Below are 23,745 nucleotides of genomic sequence, written 5' to 3'. Positions count from 1 at the left end.
CTACGCGAGTTCGCCAGAGTGTGTGTGTGTGTTTTGGGGCATTTTTTGTCTGTTTGTTTTGCTTCAACACGGTTTCCTGCCTGCACTGCGAAAATACCGCTCGTGTGTGGTCGCAGTCAATCAGAAAAATACCTGTCCTTCCCATATTTTTCCTTGCGAGTGATTGGAGCAGAAATAAAGCAAACTACACCGAGCACCGTACGCAGCATAAGACGATGCAGAAAGAAAAACGCGTCCTCGCTGGGGCAGCGCACGCCGTGTGTGGGTTCGATGGTTTGCTGTCCAAACTCAGGGCAACGGCAACAATCACTCCGCTTCGGGGCGGATGATCTACCGCGACGCAACGTGGACCGGGCGCGGAAAACATGCGCGCGGAATTTCAATGATCAATCCCGCGCTTCCGTGCCAGAATATGGTGCGGACGTGAAGGATGAAATTAATGCGAAGCTGAACAAAAACATTCGCCCAACAAACACATTCGGAACCAGTGGGGGGAAGCAGTACGTATTTCAAGTATTTTACAAATTTTCCCCCCGAAAAAAAACAAAACATCTCTTCCGATGCGTTTACTTTTCTTGCCGGTAGGTGCACGTTAAATTAACGACAAGAAGTGACCTCGGTGTGGTTTGGGAAGAGGCTTTAATTTGTATTAATTATTCAAACCCTCACCCATGGTATGGGGAACAGTTGAACGTATGAAATTTGATGTAGACGTCCCCGGGCCCGGCATCAGTTTGTGCGAACTCATCTCGCCCGGAACACCCACACAGTTACTGAGAATTGAGGTTAGGAAGCTAATGACCGGGTTTGTGAATGGGCGCAGAAACCGAAGGGAAAGGGATAGTTTTAAATGTAATTATCGTGTACTTCCACATAACCCCGTGGCATGATGTCGTAAGGTTCGCGTCCTTTCCGATCGATGTCGCTTCAATTAAGTCGTTTTCCTGGAGAATGTGTGTTTCGTAAGAAGGTTTTGTTCACTTACCGATCGATAATCACAGGATCTGACGGTGTTTCGTTGCGATTGCCACAGCTTTTCTTGTCACAGCATCGACTAAGATAAAAAGAATATAAAATTGAAGATTATTAGAAGTTCTCACCTCTCACGAAATTATACAAATTGAACAAGTAGCTCTTCTAGTAAAAAAAAAAGTTTACTAACTTTACGCTACACAACGCTAAAGATACACCAAAGCAAAGTAAATTTTTATTCCTCACGTTTAAATCTCTTCTTAAAGCGTGTGTCCTATTCCCTCCACCACACCGACTTCTGATCTTCATAAAATTGTTAGCTTATGCACAAATCCTTTCCATGGACACTCGGGGAAATTCGAAATGGAACATTGATTTGTACCGACCAATAAACAATATTATCGAACCTTTTTTTTTGGCTTCCCCTTTCGGACGCAAAGTATTTGAACTAGTTTCCGAAGTTTAATCTGACATAAAAATAAACTTCCCGATACCACACCCCACCCGCGCTGTTCCGGGTGCGGAAAAGTGTCTTTCTTCAGCAAGTTTTTATCGCTTAGCCTCCAACCAAGTATTGATTGGCAAGAATTTCGTTCCTTCGGGCTTGTATGTGCCTTATATTTCTATCTCTTTTTCCGTGTCATGGATCGAACATGACAATCTCACACAGTTTGGACTTTACCATCTGTCCTGTCGCATTTTCTTTCTAACAGTACCGGGAGACACTTAAAGATGGCTTCGCCCGCCCGGATAAACAAACGCACGGTCATCTTAACCTTTCCTGGAGTTCCGGATGTTTGTGTGATAGATACATTCTTGTTTTTTTTGTTGTTCCCTCTTAGCATGGCAAAAGGCACAGCACAAAATGGCGTGAACACGCACACGCATACTTCCGGCATAAGCACAGCGCCGAGCGTTCTTGGAGTGGAGGAAAATGAATGTTTCGGTTCGGAGGACATTCATCGGCACAGGAAGAAGTTCGATTTTTCGCTTCACCGTCCCAGGGGAATCCCAATCCCCCGGAAGCTGTAGGTTTTGCGGACGCCGGACAAACAGAGGACCGGCGCGTCGTCGCTACCAATCACCGAAGATGTCGTCCAAGGTGGGCTAAGGGAGAGTTTGAGGATAACCGAGGCAAACACGAAATGCTATAAAAATAGGCACACGTATTCAGTTTCTGGTGGTGTTGGAGGTGCGTAACGTTTCGTAACGCCTCAGCTAACGGCAACCGACTGCTGCCAGACAACTTTGAAGTTAAAGTTAAAGCTAAATTGGCCGAAAAGGCTACTCTGCACCGTTGTCCTTGCGTTTCTAGGCTAAGCTACTGCTCCAGTGACAGTTTGCCGAAAGGAAGAATGAACCTTTTGACCTTTTGACAGTTTAGACGACAACTGCTCCAGTAACTGCTATGGATCTACGAAGAGCAAAACGGTGGATGGACGGCAATCGGATTACACTGTGGCAGCTGCTGTCACGAGTTTCTCCATTCTTTCCAACATCAACATGCAGTTTGGGGGGTGAAAAATAAAAAACATAAAACTATTGCTCCATATCACTCACCTGCACATGACCTCGTGCGTCAGCAGTACTCGGCACATCTCCGGGTTCTTGTCCTGTCCTTCGTACACGATCGCCTGTAACAAAAAACCAACAGATGGAAAATAATGTTAGCAAAAGAAAGAGAAAGAGAAAAGGAGATAGAAGAAATTGTATCAAACTGCACAAACGATTAGAATCGATAGTAAATGGCCACATAAACAGCTTCTTTATTGTGGAGCAATTGAAACGGTGGTAGTTGACATGGTGTCATCCTGTTGCACGTAAGGTCCTGCCGTACGTAGCGCTGCTCATGTCGGTCGGTGTTTATATGTGGCATTCGTGCGGTCATTTGTTGAACACAACCCGCTAAACCCTTCCCAAACGTACGTGTTCGGTTGTTCGTGAAGTTTACTGAACATTACCGGTGTCCTTGTTCTTTTGGATGATTCTTTTCACCGCTTCTCTACGACACGAAGCGGCACCGTCCGTTTCCAGGCTGGTGTATTTGCCAACCATTAATAATACTGTCAACTGGAGCATTTATTACAGCTTACAAGGAAAGGTGTGCTAGAGATAGGAGGGAAAATATCACAGCACAGCAAAACACCGAACAGCGAGACAAACAGAGGCCACCAACAGAAAGAAAGCCGAAACATAGAAGAACCTCCACCAAGGGGCAGTACAAGAGCGCGATTACTGTGTGCGACTCGTTCACCAATTCTCGGTGACTCCTGTTTGAAGACAAACACGACACGTGGCCGGGACGACGTTTTTTTTCGGTAGCGTCCATACCGTCTGTTCATGTGCAATAATATCTAAGGTAAACAGTGGTTTTGGTCTATAATGGTACAGCGCCAAACGGGAAGGAAGGCAAGAAGGTTTAGCGTCTGTGTTGCCGACGATATTTGCGTTGTGGCCGAAGCTATGCTATGTACGGGTGGGCATGAAAAATTCAGCTGATAAACAATGCGAAATAAACTCACCATTGGCACGCTACAGCAAGTTAAAGTGTTGCCGCTGTGTGAAGCCAACGGTTTGGAAGAATTATTCGTTTGCTAACATTATCCGACCGGGCACACGGTTACATTATTCTTTTAACGGAATCCTCGTGAGTGGACACGGGAAAAACGACAGGAGCAATATATATTTTACTTGAAGTGTATGACATTATTAGTAGACACAATGGAGAATTTCGAGTAATTATGATCGTACAGATTTTCCAATTATTAGTAGATTATGGCAAACTTAATGTTCGCAATATCTCAATTAAAATCTAAGGAAAATAATCACTTTAAAATAGAGAAAAATCGCTTCATTTGAACCATGAACCGTCTTCAAAAATCCTGAAATATTTTTTTGTAAAACAATCATTTTGAATCTCTTTACGAAACTATCAAGTGCATATGTAACATGCCTACTTAATTTATCATTCAATTTCCTTTGTTGGGAGAATCGTTTGTTGGGCGGGAACTGATCGTTTCATACATCTTTGAGTCTCTTTTCCCATCGTTTATAATTTGATAAGCTGCCGGAATGGAAACGAAGGACCATTTCCTTCGCTTGCATAAGTTGCACTTCGAAACTTAAGCCACGTGACTAGTTCTCTCTCTCTCTATCTATATTGTCCCTCTTTTTTACAAGGACCAACAAAACGGGAAGTGATTGTGTAAAGAAGTTTAATCACTTCCCGAAGTTTTGAAGGCCACCTTACGGTACGGTTTGGGCAAGGACATTGCCTCATCATCAGTCTGATTGCTTCCCGAGCCCGAACTGCTGATGTTCCGATTATCGATGGCACGCGACCCACGGTCGGCACCCGCGTGCCACGTGGCAGCTTGTTGGCTTAGGTTTCTGGCCCATATGTCTTACTTATTAGCAAAACCGGGAACGAAAACCACGTGTTGGCACGCTTCTTTGGGTTCTTGCCTGGTAGTGGAAGAAGAAGGAACCAATTCTTCAACAGGAAAACAAAAAAAGAAACATACACACACACACACTCGGAAGGCAAAACAAATACAATTAAGTTTGCTCGAACTCGGCTTCTCCTTCCTGCATGGGAAACAATCAGGAAGCATAAGGGAACCACATTTAAATACCGTAACGAATGCGCCCTCCCAAAACAGAGATGTTTTGTTTGCGGAAGTATAACTTACCACTATTAGTGTGTGTGTGTTGCTGTTTTCCCTTTTCAGTTGATGTAATGAAATCGATAGTTTGTCCATTTGATGGATTATTCTCAAGCACGAACTATTAATTTATACTTTTTTGTTGTTGCATTTTCCGAATGGTTTTCCTACCCGAAGTGTGTATTTTATGTAATTTTTGCATATCAAGCACAAATGCGTGGATTAGCCAAGTCATAAGCCCGACACACCACTCAGCATAATGCATTCAATTTATCTAATGGTACACACAAAAACACAAAGCAAAATCCACTCACTCGTCTGGATGGATGTAAAACAGGACACAACTCATAATAAAACGCCATCGCTGTAATCAGTGTTTGGCGCGGGTTACCTCTTCTTGACACTTTTATTTGCTGCAAAAAAAAGGAAACAAAACTTTCGACACAGAACGGATTGGTTCAGTGGATCTGGTACCGCTGGTTGCGATATCTATGCTTGTCTGGCTTGTAAAAACCGGCCCAACTACCGAAGCAGACGGATAAACGGTTCTCCCGAGAGAATGATTTGAATTGTAAACAACAACAACGCCGCGTGGTGGAACAGCAAAAACTGTACAGCACACAGTCGGCTTTAACTGAAATTTTTAACAGGAAGTTTAAACGAGGACACGGTGATAGAGATAGTGTCGGGTTGGGGCGTAAAAAAGCGTTCGAAATAGCTTCACAATCAGTAACAATCCTGCGAGCATGTAAAAGAAGCGGAAAATGGAAAAAAGTCACCATCAGCCATTTTTTCTAGCGAAAGCAAACGATGCAACGTGAAAATAAAAAAAAACACTTGCAACAGCATCCGTTCGAACAACTTTATTTCACTCCGTTGCTCTGCTTGTTTTGCATTCTTTTCGGCCAATGTTTAGTGCGCCAGTTGCGTTGCACGGTGTGGATGTGGTTTACGAATGTCGTTTGCAAAAATTAACAGGTGAATCGACGGTGATTTGTGTGCCACAATGTGTTAATTTGTGTCAATTTAGATTTAGTTTGTTGGTTGTAGTGCTCGTTTGAGTGGTTAGAACGTTTCATTCATGTGGTCTGTAGAAGAATTTATGTTATATTTGGGTATGATTGTAACAAACATTGTGCTTGTGAAGCATAAAAATGTTCACTTTTTCTTTCTAAATTTATTTAAATTTTGTTATCGGTTTAAATTTTTCTTTTATGGTTTAATGTAAGTGTTATCAACTTTTATATGTTTTCTCTTTGTGCTTTTGTTTTATATCCTTTACTCAATATTGCGTATTTTCTAATCTTTTTTGCTTAGTTTTCAATTATTTTCACTATCTTTCGCATCATTCGTTATTTTTTCTTTTTAATTTTGTTCATCAACATTACTTTTTAGAAGTTGCGATAATTTTACCAATGTTTGCTCGTTACAATTTCCGTTCTTCCGTGCGTTATTAATTAATTTCTTTTCTTCTTGCACACGGTTCAAAACAATGGAACCCGTACATGCTTTACAACGAACATAAATATTTCAACCATAATCGAGTGCACTTTTATTTACCGTGAAATGCTTCCGCCAATTTCTCACTCCTAGCAGGAAAATCTACACCCTCCCACCCCTCAACCAAGTCGTGATTTAATCCGTTTTCCATTCGCGTGTTTATGTCTATTTTTTTATATCTATTTTTCTTGTTCCACTTTCCACGTGGAACGATTGTGTTTTTGCTCTGTACAGCGAGATTCAATATTTCGGCTCTATACACTGTTTGTCAACGATTTTGAATCGTCTGTCGACGAAGCGTTTATTTTTATGCTTTTTTTACATTACTACTCTTCGACCGACTAAACGATGGTCTTCCTTGTATGGATAAAGTTCCGTATGGTCTCAAATCTGTTCGTACCCGGTGAAGAATGGTCCATCAAGAGAATCTTCCCCACAAACAACCAGGAAGCCAAGGAAAAAAAACAACCAAAACTCAATCTGAAGCCGTTCCAGTTGAAAAGCGAAACCTGTATCAAACAAAACAAAAACATAAAAAAGAACCCCCAAAACCCCCAGAAAACAGTTTGACACCGGCAAAAGAGCAAAGGAGCGTTTACCGGGTTTGGAAAAATGCCGTTATGGAATGATGAAAAACTGCCGACTCGACCTCCGCAAACACATGGGAAAAAGGCGGTGGATCAAATGCGGCAATGGATTTCGGTATTTGGCCCAGTTGAAATGTCCGCGCAACGGCTGGTCACCGGATAACGGAATGGATGCTGACCTGGGGATACATTGGGCGCGGCATGCATTATAAAGTAGCTTCCCGTGCAGCAAACATCACGTCCTTCCGTTTGGCCTTCCGGCACACGGCGATCATCAAGGTGTCTTTGTGTATGTGATTTTTATTGTTCTCTCTTCTATCTGGTCATCCATCCACTTTGTAACAGTTTATCGTTCGGTGAGCACTTTTTTGAGGCACCTTTTACCTTTGTTGCTCGAGTACTGCGAACAGCTTTGTGATAGGAATTTACCGATTGACCGCGATTTCGAATTGATGGCGAAAAAAATGTTAAACCCACCGTTAAATTAAGAAAGAAGTTACATAGTTTGTCAATTAGTTGCAAGTATCTTTGGCACGCGTTCTTGTTAAGTAAATAAATCATAAATGTTTCCTTCTGCCATGTTCAACACTTTCGCTTCCAACTACCCAACAAATCTCTCACAAAGTTCACACTCATTCCAAAGCAATCTGACACCTTTAACTAAATACTGGACACGTTTTCAGCAGGACACTTGTCCACTTGATATCCCTCCATACCGTAGGAAGCTGGTGTTTAACCAGCTCAACACGCAACTTAATCATCGTGAGAGCTTTTCAACTGCAAAACGCTATCGTCTTTATCCACTTATCGCGTCATTCGAATCACTGGGAGGACGTTTTTACCCAGCTTGTAGAACGGTTGACGGAAACGCCCAACCGTTTTAAAATTTTGATCCAAACACACAAAAGCATCCACGTGCCAAAACGTGCAACGTGCCGGGCCAGAAGTGTCGGATTAAATTTTGGAAATAAAAAAAAAACGCTACGCACACGATAGAGTACCACCGATAAGACATTGGAGTACGTTCGGGCGCGGAGCTCGGGAAGTGATTCAAATACGGCGATAAGCATCAAACCCCTTGCTTGGAGTTTTTCTCCTATTTTTGTAAGCTTGTAGTACAACAATCCAGCTGACTCGTGGGTTCGTCCTGCTTCAGCAGCACAACCGTTTGTTTTCGAACGTTTAGCGCATTCAAGTGCGATTGTTCTCTCCCCCCGGGTTTTTGGTGCGTCATACTCGGTCCTTGTCGAAGTAACGCCGGTACGCGCCTGGTAGGCATGTATTGCAACCGAACCCCTAAAGAAGGAGTGAATCAAATTACCATTTTACCAGTGGATGATGCACCGAGCCGATACCGCGGTGGTATCGAATATCCTATTAAATTATATCATTTTGTAGCTAGAGTCCTGCTGCTGTTGCGCTACATTTACGCCTGCGAATTGGCCTGCAATCGGTCCAAACCCATCGAAGGGTATGGTAGGAATTGCGCAACCTCTAGACCTCATACGGCAGGGGTTCAACGACGCGTACTGCCGGTGATGATGGTTGCTCTTTTAGCTGTGCAAAAGGGGATTGGAAAGTTTTTATTTTCAAACATTTCGAATGTCGAAAGGAAAAATGGATTCTGGAGTGCTCGTTAAATCACATTATAGACCTGCCGCATGTGCATGCGGTAGGAGAGATTGTACAGCCACACCGTTAGGATCATTAATTCCAATTACAATTGTGTTACATGTGCTTGCTCTGTTCGCCCACAACAAAAGCCCCGTCCAGCTGGGTCGGTGATGATGATGTCGTTGATGACCAACCTCAAGGTCGCATCCTTGAGGAAGTCCCTCAAAATTAGCTCGCTAGACATGGTAACGTCCGCCTGGCTTCCGTGCACCCGATTCATCTCATTTATCTGCAGCACTTTATCTATCACCCTTCAGGCGATCGTCCTTTGCTGAGTCTTCCCTTTTCCCTGCCGGAGCGAAGATTAGATCCCAATTTATTATTCCCCCTCACAGCCATTCTGTCTGGTGTTACGTTTCCATCAGTCTCGCCAATGCTTGCCTTTCTCGCTTTATCTTCTATTCGGATGAAAATTTAGGAAAGCTGTCATAATTTCCAGCCCATCCAACGAACCAAACCCAGTTGGTATCAGTTTTTGTTCGTTGCATGAAAGGTAGAAACAAAGTTTTGCAGTAACATTGTCTGGACACCCCACAAACCCATTAAAAATCGGTCACCGACGGGTTCGGTGGTTATCCAGCTGGATTAGCCAGCGGATCAGTGGTTGTAAGCCGGGGCTAATAGATTTTTAGGACAGCGGGATTTGTTGCTCTAAACAAACGCTCACCCAAAAACACTGGGTCACGTTTGGACGATGATGATGAGGTTCATAAATATTCGAGGCAAAGAAAATGGCCAGATTGTTTACGCGTACACCTTACGATGGGTTTGCTTTCCAAAGTAGAATCATTTTTTTATCATTTGTTGTTCTTACCAAGGATTTACAGCGTACTGATATAAGAAAGGGGCAGTACAACAGCTACTAGTGCGGTAAGTAGAGTTTAATTGATTTACAGATGTTCGATTATGCACCCTGCCCAGCATTTGCCATGGCGGTGATGGTATCAATTTTCCTACATATGGGAGGGATTTGGATCGTTGCCGGGCTTTGTAGCTTAACAGGATGCAAGAAAGGTTCGCCCAGTTGTAATGGATGTTTTCGGTTTACGTTGGATTAGCCGTCGATGAGAAGGTACGCTTACGAGGGGTTACTTCAACGATATAACGCGTTCAAGCTGCAGGTGAAGGTGTTTGTTATGAAAGATAGCAAGTATAAAAATCCTTTCGTTTAGTGTGCTATATGAAGTTTAGATCTCCACTTTTTTGTTTTAAAACTGGTACCTCTTCATATAGAACAACTTCCCCTTAGTAATGAATTATGATCAAAAAAATAGCCGCATAAAATCTGTCACTGGTAGCCACGAAGAATTAGCGACTCCGAGAAATAACCCTACCCACTAGGCCAAATTGCTACCATATGGACATTCATGTAGTGCCCATTCAGCGTGAGGCTCACCAACGACAACTGTCAAACTTCCTGCTCAGTTCTACATTTCAGAACATTTATCATTTGCCGATTGTCGACTTCATTAAGAAAGCGTACGGCGAAATATAATGAACTTCTGGTTCGTCCCAATTCCACAAACGTTGCAAAGTGCATTCTAATCAAAACAACCATTGTTAGCAATGGCCCGGGAAGCACTTGACACAAGGCACGACACCGAATCCTACCATCCGATTACGGGTTTTGTTACTCTCTCCCCCAGCAACAATCATCCTTTTTGCTCGAGGAATTGTATCAAATGAGGCGTTAATTTTTGATTTGATTCACTAGCTAACACACCAAAAACCCTGCCACAACAACTGTCACCTACTTCGAACGCGGCCAGAGCTGACATATGGGCAGTAGCAAAATGACTGCGTTACTCTCTCTCTGTGGCATCCGAAACGATGGAGAGTTTTTCTTAACCCCCGGGTTCGAAACTGTCAAACATGTGCTAGACGATTCGGGTCCGATACACGGGATCGTTAGCGGACGAATGTGGGGTGTGTCGGAGTAAATGATAGATGGCCACACGCAGCAGGAAAAACACAGGCTCCTAGGTAGGGAGATCACATTCGGAGGATGAAGTTGTTAGTGTTCTATTGGTAACACGGAACTCCGGAACACGGAAATCAGGATATTGATAGCCTTGCACCGTGCCGACCTTTTTCCGAGCGTGGAAGTAAATTGTTTAGAAAAGTGTAAATAATTGACTTGCCCTCCTGGACATTCTGTGTATGTACGTGTGTAGGTAACATTCACGTAGCCATTTCAGCATTAAGTATTGAAGCAGAGAAAGTGCAACTGGAGCATTCTTGCCGATGCACTTGCAGTTAAAACAATGCAACGGTTGCCGAGGGCATCAATAGTTATCGGAATCGATAGCGAAATGTCTGTTTCAATTATTCACCAGGTTACTCGTTTTCTTCTCAGTGCATACTACCTACTAGAGGAGCAAGAGATGCAACTATAACTTCACCTCCTCCGTTGACAGTTTTATGGAGTTGGGTTGTGGATCTAAACTTTTCTAAATCGCCATTTCCATTGCACTAAGATCGTTAGATTCTATGAGCTCCAAAACCCTCTTACCAAACACTGCAAATGTCCTTATTGAACTTGGTGGATATTCGGTTCTCGGACTTACCTGTTTTGTTACCGAGTCGATCAGCCGCACGAAGATGTCTTGTTCCTGGCGGGCACCTAGAAATGAAAAAAAGGAAAAAGAAAAAAACAATGAACAAAACATCGTTACGTCCAACATAACAGAAGTGCCAGGAAATAATCAAAACCAAGCTCGATTTTATTCCCTTCCTTCCTGGCAAAACCGAACTCACGCTCACGTAACTATAAAGTGATTCAAAATTTAATAATACTTCATCTGGAGGTGCTGGAGCAACATCCAATTCCGGATCCTTCCTTGCTTTCGTTGTAATAAGATTTGGTCTTGCTGTTCAATAATTGAAAACACCATAAAGCAAACAAAATCTGACCCGTAGTATCCACTAACTCCCGGAATGACCCGGGGTAACTATTCAAATGCTGTTGGCCACACGGCAATCCCACAGGAATCCGCCTTTCGTGTGAACTCTCGGACGTTCTTGGCGTGGTGTTTCAAAACACTTAATTTTAATTGGATAAATTAAGGAGATAAAAAAGTTGTTCCTTTGCCCGGGACGGCAAAGTTTGACCAGATCCCTTTCGATGGCATGGAGGTGTGTCCGAGCTATTGTTCCGGCTGGCCCGAAATCTTATTTGTTTATCGAGCGTGTATGTGGAGTCGAAGGGTTACGAATGGTCTTTTTACGTGTTTCCTAACGCGCCTTACTCAAATGGAGTGAGGTTAGAAAAACACCAAAGAAGAAGTCGTTTGCTGCTGGACATTCCACAGAAACCTGCCCGGTACAGGCGTTCCACACACGATGGAGGGAGTGATTTAATTTGGTTCCTTCGAATTGAAGTTACCCGTAGGATAACATCGCACCGTGAAGGAAAAGCATTTTCTTGGGGTTTTATGCCCGAGGACACTTAGGATGGATACTCCAGATTTCGTGGACATTGGGCTGAGTGCAAGGAGTAATTGTTTGTTTGATTTATTATAAACGAAAACAATCGACCCATCGGCTCAGCTCGTCTCCATATAGCTTACGCGTAATCTGCAACTTAAAAGACATCTTTAAAATGCCTGTTGGTCAATGTCCTCCAGATCCTGGCTGCTTCAGATTGAACTTGAACAATAGCCCTAGGGAATTGTGTTGTTGTCCGAATGGTAGTGTAGTCTATCGCCCTCCTACCAGAAGCAATAATGTTATAAAAATGGACAAAATCAAAATAATAATTTACGGCTTTTTAGCGCCGCATAAACAATTATCTACTGTAGACGCTAAATTCCATGCCATATGAAAATATGTAGTACTGAGTGAAAAACTTTAAGCTGAGGTTTAGAAAATCAATTGCAAAGGCTCAATACATAACCTACAAGTGATCCAAATACAATTACTATATTTTTATTCGTTGTTAAATACAGAGGTGTAGTCATGAGCTACCTCTCTTAGAAATTATAACGTAGCTCCTTTCGATAAAAAAATTTGCAATGGACTCCTGCAAAAAAACTCCTTCTTTACCCGAATTCGTCAAAAAAAACTGCACCGATAAACACGAGTATCTCGTCAAGTTAACATTCCTCTACACGTTGTTAACATTTTGTGTTGAATTTCCTATCCTACCTCACGTTAACAATGTGCAAACATACACCCATGAGTGCTCTGGAGCGGGTAACCACATGAATTATGCAATTATGCTAAACCAAGCGTATCAGTTCTTCACTTTGTTGGATCATCCCGTGTCCCACGTGTGTTATCCGTATGCCAAATCGGTAAAACGGATTATGGTGCGTTTGTTTTTGTGCCCTTTTTGTCTCCAACTTTTTTTTTTATTCTTCTTTTGTCAAACTCTTAGCTAAATTTGTCGCTTTTTCTGGTTTTGTCTTTGATTAAACTACCAGTAAATGATTATAAACCGCTTTTTCCAGGTGTGCTAAAACATATGCTAATTTGTTGCGCCATCTCAAAGCAACCTGGGGGGGAAGGATTTGCAATGGATTGGGGTGCGGTACCATTTGCATAAATTATGCACCATGTCCTGTTTGCACATCCACACATTCCACATGCCTTCGCCTCCCCATCACAGGACGATCGCTAAACGAACCGTGTGTGCTAATTAAAACTTTACCTACTTCGGAAGGATCCTCTGGGAACTGGCGGATACATTTGTGCTGGATACTTCCGGGTACTTACCATTAGCGTACAGCAGCTGCAACCGGTACTGGATGCCGTTGTTCGTCTTCTGACCGTCCGGTTCCTGCAGTTAGAAAGCGGCACAGAGTGGAACGTTAGTGAGTTAGTGAGTTTCCGGGCAGAAGGATACGGAGTTGGATGTGGGACTGTTGCGCGTCTTCGACCGTAAAACCCCTTACCTGATCCTTCTCGATGAAGCCGATGAAAGCGGTCCGCTCGATTTCGATGGGCTGACCGGCACGATCGTACAGGGCGACCACGAAGTGGAAGAAGTTTGACTTTCGCAGATTGCTTGGCGGTTGCTTCTCGAAGTGCGCTCGTCCAATGCCCAAGCTGTGGAGAAACGGTTGGTAGAGAACGTGGAATAAGATTTGAAAGCCGTATCGATGCTGTATCGAGCATATGTAGCTAGTTTTCGGTCGCTAAACCGAACCCGAACGGTTCACGCGCCTAGAAGGTAGACTGGCGACCGTATCAAGTCGCTAAAATATCCCCACGAAACCGGAACGACTTCGACTGGAGAGCTGTAAAATTTAATTGAACTGTACCGGGCTGGTTGGCGAATGTAGTAGCCGGGTCGAGAATTTCGGTGTCCCACACCGGAATCGAAATGCGTTTCTGCGATGCGATACATCGTGCAGAAGCGGTTTGTTAAGCGATACGGTTCGCCGTTATGATAACTGGCGTCGCCTGCAGGGTTCGCAAAACCGTACCGAAACCGTGTGAGCAGGATCGGTCGTTTAGCCCCTTTTGCTTCGGGTATTGTGGAGAAGCTTGGCGATATTAAATTTATGATAACTGCTCTCTGCTTAGACGACGAGCCTGGGCTGAACTCTTGTTCAGCAATTAAGAAACGGTTTGAGCGTAGCGCACTACTGACAGAGGGTGCTTGTGAGTGTCCAATTCTAACGACAGCACACCGTCAACAGCCTCTGGGGGCTTTGAAATGTCTTTATCAAGCAAGAATCGGAACCGTTCATTCGCGGGATATTCGATATGCTTGGCCAAGAGTCAATACAGCAACATATCATCTACGATATGGCTACATATTTATATCTTGTTGCGTTCATTTTTTTTTGTTATGTCTCTTTCCCTCTCTCTCTCTGTCTCTTCCTTCCGGCAGACTGCCACCGTTCAACACGATTAAAAACCGCGTAAATCGTGTGCAAAGTTACACTAGTTTCACTCACTTCCCGGAACAGTGATAGTTCTGCTTCAGCCACCGAAAACCACAAACCAACGAACACCCGGGCAAAACATGTATCACCAACAATGTGTTCATCCCGGGCAGCTTCCTCCCGTCATTAGTATCAGCATCGGGCATACCGGGCATACACCATTAGCATTGCAAAGCAGTACAAATTTATTCCAACCCGTACAACCAATAAAATTTCATCGAAATATTGATAATACCCCTGCGGGCAGACGGGTTCTAAAGAGGAAGGGATCGGTTCGGACATAAATTGGCGTTGGCAAGTGCTACAACAGTGCCCGTGGATGCGCATATACTCCGACATACCCGACATACTGTGGGTGCGGTTTGGACAGCTATTACCGTATCCGTACTTGTAGTTCGATTGGAATTGCACACCACGTGGAAGATAAAGGGGAGGGGGGGGGGGGGATGGTTAGTTGCGGGTGGGTGGCACGTGGATTATGCTGTGGTGAGTGTGATACCCCCGGGGGTCTCGTCTATCTGGGAGCGGAACTGTGATGTACAACTGGGGATGGCTGGGTTGGAGATGGTGTTTTTCGGAGAAAAACTGCATCCAAATGCATCCAAAGCAAAACGACCGTGCCAGGTGTTGATTGAGGTTTGGTACGGTTTTGGTTGCGTTGTTTGCTTAACTCGCATCGTTCTCGCGCGCTCGATTGTTGTTGGCAGTTGGGAACGAAATAATTCAGCCGTTTAAATGGACGATAAAGGTCTAATTGCTTGTGCACTTTGCTTTATTTACAACCGATGTGAATCTTTATGGCAGTAGGTAGAGTTATAATTGATCGTATAACAGCAAACTGTCAAACTTATCATACTGATAAATGTCAAATTATGGATCGAACCGTTCTACGCCGCGTACATGCTCGAAGATCACAGTTTTGATGTCATAGAAAAAAATGGGAAAAATCTGTCTGTATTCTCAGAACTTACATACTCGGTACAAAGCGGATGCAGGCGCCATATTACGACACGAAAAACGACACCGTCAGGGTGTTAGGTCCGTTCGTCTTGTTAAATTTCCCTACCACAAGCTGTTTGTTCTTGGTGGTTTTTTCATTGCGCCTGTCCTCGTTTGCAATGCTAACGTGCTTTGAAAAACATCTGGACATGGGTGACTGGGTGATTAGCCAGGACCTAACGGCGTTACGGTTCACGAACAGAACTACGTACGACACTGGCGAGAGAGGATAATAAACAAAATATGATCCTCTACCCAATCGGTACATGGTTTACGGCCAACAAACGACTGCAAAACCTAGTACCGGAATCGTTCTTTCAACCTCGTTCGTGAATTAGCCCGAAATTAGCCTTTAGCCAAGTCTGTGTTCCGATCCCAAGTACTTCAAATGCATTGTCGGCTGAGCTGATCGTAACACAGAATGCGTACACCAAATGAAGGTTGTCTAGTTAGAATGGACAAAGCATTTCGATCCCTTCGAAGGTTCTCGTATTTGGATACGACTGGCTCCTCTTTACGAGTGTGACCAGTTTAAATTGGTTACTAATCAAATTTATCGGTTTGATAAATTGTGTGACACTGGGCTTTAGGTTTATGTACCTACAGCAACCATCCGCAAAAGTGTGCTCTTTTGGGTGCATCTCGTTTTCCAATCGACTTTATCTCCAACTAGTTTTTAGATAACTAGAGGGAACAATAATAATACATGAGTGGGGAAAAGATGGTCTAAGCTCATGGTTGCGCTTTTCTCGAGCACTCGTTTGACATTCTTCGTGCAGAATTGCGATCCACACTCACTTGTACTTATTCGGAACGAATTGAACGAAATCGGACAAACTTCTGACCAAAAATCACAAATGAAAGTGAAAGACATAAAGCATCCGGAATGTTTTGAATGTCTTTTCGGATGAATCTATATCTGTTCAGCCCGAATCCTAAAACAACTCTTTATTGAACCCATCGAAAAGGGGTTCGAAATGGAACTAGTTTGGACAGTGTCGGTGAATAATTGAATTACGGATGCTCAGTTGTTCGGAGCGATTGTACAACGCACTCCTCAGCAGTCAGCAATTTCACACTGGACAGTGAAAGAGCGGCTAGCAAAAAAAGTATGTTTTCAACTGTTCAAATACTGACATGAAGACAAGTGCACGGGGAACTCGCTGGGGAACCATCGGAAAAAGACGAACGTGCCATAATTCACCCGATGGTAGATGCTGCTCGAGTTTAGGTTTTAGGTTTTTTTTTGCCATTGCAAAACCGTACAGCGGCACACGAAAGATGTATGATCGAATGACATACTGCTCGGTTCTGATAAATGTTCTACCGAATCTTAAATGAACTGTGTAGAAATTCACACCAGAAAAAGACATCCTTCTAAATTGAGCTACCTTTTAAACAACTGTAAATGTTCTCCTGTCATGCAGGTGACATAATGTTTTCCCCCATTTTTGGTGTCCTCGTTTTTAGCAATTGGATATGAAATATTCAATTCCACACGGACATATTTCAGTTCCAAACAAGCCTGACAAGTGGATTCTGTTCCAAATTAAACTCCTAACCTTTAACCAGCCAAACGAATAAGAAAAAAAAACAGAGCTTTCCACCACAAACCCATTCATTTAAAGTGCACCAGCATCGGGACATTGGTTTAATTTTAATTACTCGCGACATTAATTGAACCACCGATTGACAGATCAGCGAACGATCATCGACTGCACGCGTCGCAGCAAAATTAATCCCACCGGCGACGATGGGCACCGTTCAGGCTGCATTTCATCGTTGGGTTTTCGTGATTAAGCACCGATAAAGTGATAATTTTATCTCACGACTCCACTTGCGACAAATATGATTTGATTTTGGGTTCATTTTATCGAAAAGAGCAACAAGGGAAGAAGCATAAACCAACAAATTATGGACAATCGGTAATGGGCAATTCGGTTGGTGATGTTTGAAATTAAATACACAACTGTACACGTGGTTTACTGACACTTTCGCGGTGTTTTAATCCGATTATGGCTCATGATGGGTGGAGTTGGATTCGATTAGTGGTTCGATTTAAATCGATTGGCAGTTCGCTGCGCAATTTACCGTAGGAATCTGGAAATCTTTATTTTCTGTGTTATTGTTTTTCCGGGCAGTGCATTATGGTTGAAATTGATTACATTTGCTTTGACCGGAACGTGATCTTTAGTTTGAAGAGATAATTCATTCATGTGGTATTGCTTTTCAACTACTTTAATGCGTAGGTATAAAAAAATCGAAATTGTTTTCTCCCAAAGAAAACAAGGTCTTCAATTAATTAATTAATTAATTAATTAAATAATATAATTTTTATCAAAATAATTGATAATTTTGATTGAATTTATCTCAGTCAAATCACAGAATTATATGAGAGTTCTACACGAAAAGAGCTACAAAAGAGCAGAACTCGATGAAAACTAATTTCCCCTTTTCTACATAACATTGTCAAATGTTCCTCGGTGTCAATAAAGTTTGTTTCCGTTTGCTTCGGTAAGCCCCAATAAAGTGCACCTATTTACCGTCAAGCATCATTAACCGACAGTTGATGAAACCATAAAACCCTGTGGCTCGATACAAACCGCCAGAAAACCACATTTGTGTATCGGTCGTACAGTTCAAACCATTCCTGTGTTTGAATGTTCAGGAGCGCCGGTCACAAAACCACTATCATAGTCTATCCGTCCTATCAGCATCGAAACCTTGTCCTGTACGTGTGCCGGCTGGAAGTAGGATTAATTGAATTTGAATTTAACCTCATCATTATATACGGATCGTCTCCGCTCGGAGCTCGGAACCTGAGTGCGGTATCCGGTTCGGGATGCTTCGTTGATGTTGCTATCAGCACAGACACATCACGATCCAAATCGAAAGGCACACACCTTCCACCCTGGCTGGTGCCAATCCGGTGCGATGAACGATGTTAATCGTTTTCCCCGTTCCGCACCGTGTGCCGAACGAGCGTCAGCACTCGTCTCAGATGTGATCATAGCGGGTGGCTTTCATCGATGAACAAGCATCTGACAACTCCCACAACAAGAACAAACAACTTGTCGGAACGGGATAGCGTTCGAACCACATTTGGAAAAAAGACGAAAAACGAAAAACATCCAAAAAACGAACACCACCAATCAGCGTTTTGGCTTTTGGATGGGGTAACGTTCATGTGCCAAATTATGCTCGTTTGACGTGTTTTGTTTCGAACTGTTGATGAGCTGATGATTGAAAGAATTTGAGTTGGATTTTTTTTTTCATACAATAAGGTTGTTTTTTTGAATTTTCTGATGTTTAAATGGGCATATTATCATTTTTTTTATAAATTAACTGGAATTAACTAGAAATTTTTTCCAAAGTGTCATATATTATGAAAGCACAAATTTTATGTAATATTATGACTTACATCGTTTATAATCAATTTTCTACTGCTAGTACAATTATAACTATAACCTTTAGATGCTCTTTCGTAGACAATGTTTCAACAAAAAAAGGAACCTTTTTTAGCATGACATTAATATGTTATTTTTGGCCAAAATGTTCGGTACCAGTAAATGATAGAGGAATTAATACAACTATCCAGCACTTCTAGATTGGTCACCAAGTGACCAAGAAGGAGCTAGCAAAAAGGATAAAAATAAATTAGCACGTAGCACGCGCTAGCGCCATGGAAAACATATTTTAGGATAAGACATCGAAGACACATCGCAACATGCAATGTTTAATTATGTAGCGCTCGCTGGATTAGTAGACGATGTTATCAATTTGTTATGGGGGGGTTTAATTAGGTTCTAATTATTTCACTCATCGAGGTATTTATGTATCTATGGTAGCGAAATGATCGATAATTAATCGGTAGCAAAATTATTTACGATCCCAGATAGGAATATATAAAGATATGCACAAGATTAATTAGTCACGAATGTTAATATTGTTTGAAACACAATGACTAATTACATGAAATGAGCAATATTTAATGTTAAAAAATATGAGATAAAAGTGGCATAACATTTTTAACACAATTCACAAAAAAGTTTCCAACAAAAAATGTCAAAAACAGATAAGAAAAAACATCGCACAGCACTAATGTCACCCTCTCGTATCATTGAATTCCATCGATTATCAGCTACAATATCTTATCTGTAAATCAAGAATGAACTACAACAGTTTCCGTGTACTTAATTTAAAAAGCAAATAGTTCAACAGATAAAACATCTCTCCCATCGCGTATCGATAGAAAAACCACCGAAACCCCGTCGGCAGACTTCACCCAACGAGTCTTATCGCAAAACAGATCCGAAAGATTGCTGCTAAAAATCGAAAGGAAAAACCACAAACAAAATAAAATAAAATGAAGACGAAGAAAAAATCGGTCAAATATTCACTTTAAGAAAAAAACTGGGAAAAGTACATCATCAAACTACGCGCAACAACTAACTTGCACGGTAAACGGAATCACAAAGCACAGATGCGAACAGATCAAACCGATTTATCCGCAAGACTAACCACGTCGTTGGATGGTCGTTTCAATTTTGACCGTTTTCCATGCTCCATCATTCCATTCTTTCATCCTGATCGCTTTCGTGCTTGAAGCCGAGCACACAGGATGGTGTCGGTGGTGTTAAAACAAACAGTCGTATTAGTCACTTAACAACCCCCGACGTGGTGGTGCCGCCTAAAACGGTGGACACCCTCGGGGTATCCTTTCTCCGTTCGAAACATCTGGCTTTTGGCCTGGGGCTGGAATACCTAACCTCACCAACACCAACGAACGCAACGCAACGGCACGGAATCGGTAAGGAACCGAACAAACCCTCTGTCTGTCGGTGTGTTTGTGAGTTGCCTACCTTTTAGGCGCACACACCGTACACCGTATCCTTCGACTCCAGCAGATAGAGCCGAGGTTTGTGGACGAGCAAAAGGTTGCAGATTGAAGGGGTTTTTTTTGTTTGTTTTGTTTTAAAAAACAAGAACGGTAAAAGTGAGAGCACACAATCGGATGTATCTAACCAAAGTTTTACCCACAGATAACATCAACAGCTCTGATGACGGGAGCGTCATCGATGATGTTCCAGGTTTCGCATTCCACCTAGAGCATTGAGGCGCCCATTTAGCACATAAATTATGCGGAAAATCGCGATCATAAATTCACCGCAGCATCCCGGTGCACACCCGGTCCGGTTCGGCGCAAAATTGGGCGCCACGTTTTTATCAGCGCGAGCGCGATCTTAATTGCCCGGTGGTGTAAAAAGCCGCGAACTGAAAGTGTCATCGACGGTTGGCCGGAAAACGGGTATGATTAATGGACCGCGCAAAATTTACTCAATCGCGGTCGCTTATTGTCTCTCCAGCGAGGAGGTTGTATCGCAATTACTACACACTTAAAGTACGGGAAACAACGAGCTTAAACAGTATTTACTTTGCCTGATCGACGGCGGGTTGCATCCAGGCCCGCGCTCCAAGCGGTTCCTCCTTCAGCGACGTCATGGGACCGCGCGGTTGATTCATGTCCGCCCCGGTCGGTGGAAGGCCGAACATCATCCCACCGGCACCGCGCGGCACCGAGGACGGATACAGCTTGCGGCCCCATTCTAGCTCGAGTGTGGGCCAGGGCGAGGCCGAGCTAAAGCCCGGCACGGTCTCGTCCGAACGCAGCTTTAAACCGTTATCGTACACCGTGGACCACAATTTTTCTCCGTTTGGTGCGCTCGAATCCGGCTGCCGGACTCGACCAAATGGATATTGGCTAACGGTTGATTTGTTCCAAAAATAAAATAATAACCCACCACTGGCAAATTATCACTTTTCACCACATTCGAACCTTTTGCCAGAGAAACACTTTAACCGCACTTAATCACAATTTTTTTTGCCCAATCACCGAGATCACAACACGGGTACGGGATGCGTAGTAACGGTTACTCACACACTTCAAATGCCCGGGCTTCAAAAGCCCAATCGGTTACACACGGCCTTGTGGCAGAATCCGTTCAATTAGTTATCGATATCAGCAACACAAACGCCTTCCGAGAGGCTGGAAGTGCTACCCGAGATCCGCGAGAGTGCACTCTGGAGATTTCGACACCGTCCCCTGATGGATGGACCGACCGACTAGTCCCCAAGATTCGAGACGGCGTAGCTTCAGCAGCTCATGTGGGACGGATAAAAACCACCGCACGCAGCACAGCACCACCGGCGTGGTGAAGGATTCGGTTAGAACTAGCCGCTCAGGCAGCGAACGCAGAGCACCAAGTATCGAGCACACGCAACGGTAGTAGCGCCGTGGTACACTTGATCCCTCCAGAGATTGTAAGCGTTCGTCCCGTGTGACTGCAAAACCCCAACTGAAAAATTTCCGCACGGACCAAAGTTACGATCGTAACCGTTTTTGTCCAGCCCAGGGCAGGTCGCTCCTGTGCGGCATGTGCGCGCGCCCTGCTGCTGATGCTGTTTGTGCTGAGCCGACGGTGATTGAGACAGCGAGCGAGTGCGAGCGAGAACGTGACAACATCTGCCGTACGCGGTTGCATTCAGCCAATCTCATCCCAACCGTGTTTGTTGCCTTTGTGCGTTCGTGTGCAGCGCGGGCTTATGCGATGGTGTTATCTCGCTTCGGCACGGTCATCCCTGAGCGACCGTTAAGCGGCCCCGACAGGTCCCAGCAGTACGAAAAGGATATCTCCGGAGTGAAATCTCATCGGTCCCAGCAGACTCCGCCCCAGTCCCAGGGCTGCTTCGTACAGCACACGTGCGTGCGTGTTGCGCTCCTGCTCTGCTTGCTGGCAGCACTTTGGCTGTGTTACAAGGGGAAATGAAAGCTTTCCTTCGGTAATTCCACGAATCTGACATAAAATACGGGTATTACAAAGGGGAAAACTCGTTGTTGAATGTAGTAACTCATGAGTGGTTTAAGAAATATATGACCCATTTCCATGTGCAATTCAGGAAGGTTTTATCAAGAAATTGAAGATGTTGGCAAATTAGGATGCAAAAGCGTAAAGATAAAGTTTATTTAAAGTTGAATGTAGTGGTTAATATGAAGAGATCGGTGTAGTTCTTGGAAATTATTATTATAATACAGTTAGACTTTTGGTCAAACATTTCCATTTTTGCTTTTTAGGTTACAAACACTTTTGGAGTGTTTTGAATAGCACCAGACAAAACATCCAACTAATCCCAAAAATACTTATTTTACAAGCCATAATAGTAACTGATCTACAAGGTAGAATCTTAATCTGAATTTATCGATCCAAACTTCAACTTCAAGAAAGTCTAGGCCGAAAATTACTTACCAAAAAGTTAAACAGAATATTTCATCACTTATACTACTATGTCCATCGATCTTATCCAAAAGGATCATGCTGTCAGTTGGAAGATATCTCATGAGTGACCACTCAATACACAGTCTTTTCCCCTTCTGTTATGCGCTTTTCATGTCGGAATTTTAAAGCTTCGGACATAAAGCGTCTCCATTTCCCCTACAAATGCAGCCAAACTGCTGCCAGCAGGCAGAGCAGGAGCGCAACACGCACGCACGTGTGCTGTACGAAGCAGCCCTGGGACTGGGGCGGAGTCTGCTGGGACCAGGCGGGAGATTTCACTCCGGAGATATCCTTTTTTTTGGTACAATTTCCACCCAATGCGGCGGGATGAGATTGGCTAAATGGAATGCGCGGGTTCTCTTTCTCTCTTGCAGCATTACACGATCATATTTTTAGTACATGCGCAGATCGTAAGAAAATTAAACGGGGAAAAAAGCAAATACCCCTGGCAAGTGGCAAGAACATACTTGTTGCGCTTCTATTTTTCTTTGCCCCAGGCTCGTCTTGTCCCAAAGAAGGCGTGTTTCGCGGGTCTTGACGCGAATGTTTTGTTTGTTTGTTTTGTGTTTGCTGTTCTAACAGTTTTTCTTTGTTTGTTTTTTTTTTTGCGTGTATGCTTCCAACTCTTTTGTGAAGGTTTCTCGTTCTCCGCCCTTTTCAATCCTCACGTTGTTTTATTTGTTTAATGTATAACTACAATGAGAAAAGAAAACCCGTTTCTTCCGGTTCTGGGTCCCTGGGTGTGTGGCTTTGTTCGCTACTGGATGCTAGGTTTTCTTTTCTGTACATCGTTCATTTTCACTAATGAAGAAATGATTGGATTGCATCGGTGCAAGGTGCTGCCTGGGGGTTGCCTCCACACTCTTGTGTGAGTCGTGTTTCTTGAAACATGACTTGTATCTTCCCTGTTGTTCTGTAGCTACCGTGCCGAACTTTGCTCGCTCTACTGCCGCACTAGGACCAGGCATCAGACGCATTCAGCGTACCAAAAACCCACGATCACGATGGTGTGTACGTAGTGGCTCCATAATGAGCGTACGTGCTCGGAAATACATAACTTACCAGCTTACCGTTGGATTGTTTTCTTTTCTTGATGTTTCTTTCATCCTTTCCCAGCTCA

General features: G+C 43.4%; 1 protein-coding gene across 2 annotated transcripts in view; it reads right to left on the bottom strand.

Annotated features, from left to right (window-relative positions):
* Nucleotides 1-21,102, bottom strand: part of LOC125767487 (transcription factor collier) — a 48,330-nt gene extending 27,228 nt beyond the window's left edge. The window contains exons 1-6 of one of the 2 annotated variants that reach the window (XM_049434109.1): nt 20,726-21,102; nt 13,294-13,447; nt 13,115-13,178; nt 10,966-11,021; nt 2,533-2,606; nt 986-1,054 (exon numbers count right to left, since the gene is read on the bottom strand). In XM_049434109.1, coding sequence (XP_049290066.1) covers nt 986-1,054; nt 2,533-2,606; nt 10,966-11,021; nt 13,115-13,178; nt 13,294-13,447; nt 20,726-20,847 — 539 coding nt within the window. In that variant the 5' untranslated portion in view covers nt 20,848-21,102. The remainder of the gene's footprint in view (nt 1-985; nt 1,055-2,532; nt 2,607-10,965; nt 11,022-13,114; nt 13,179-13,293; nt 13,448-20,725) is intronic. The other variant, XM_049434107.1, reaches the window with a different exon arrangement.
* Nucleotides 21,103-23,745: the final 2,643 nt, after the last annotated feature.

Source organism: Anopheles funestus, chromosome 3RL (assembly GCF_943734845.2).
Source record: "Anopheles funestus chromosome 3RL, idAnoFuneDA-416_04, whole genome shotgun sequence".
Taxonomy (NCBI): Eukaryota; Metazoa; Arthropoda; class Insecta; order Diptera; family Culicidae; genus Anopheles; species Anopheles funestus.
Note: the sequence above shows the minus strand (reverse complement) of the source record. Positions and strands in the feature narration are given on the sequence as shown.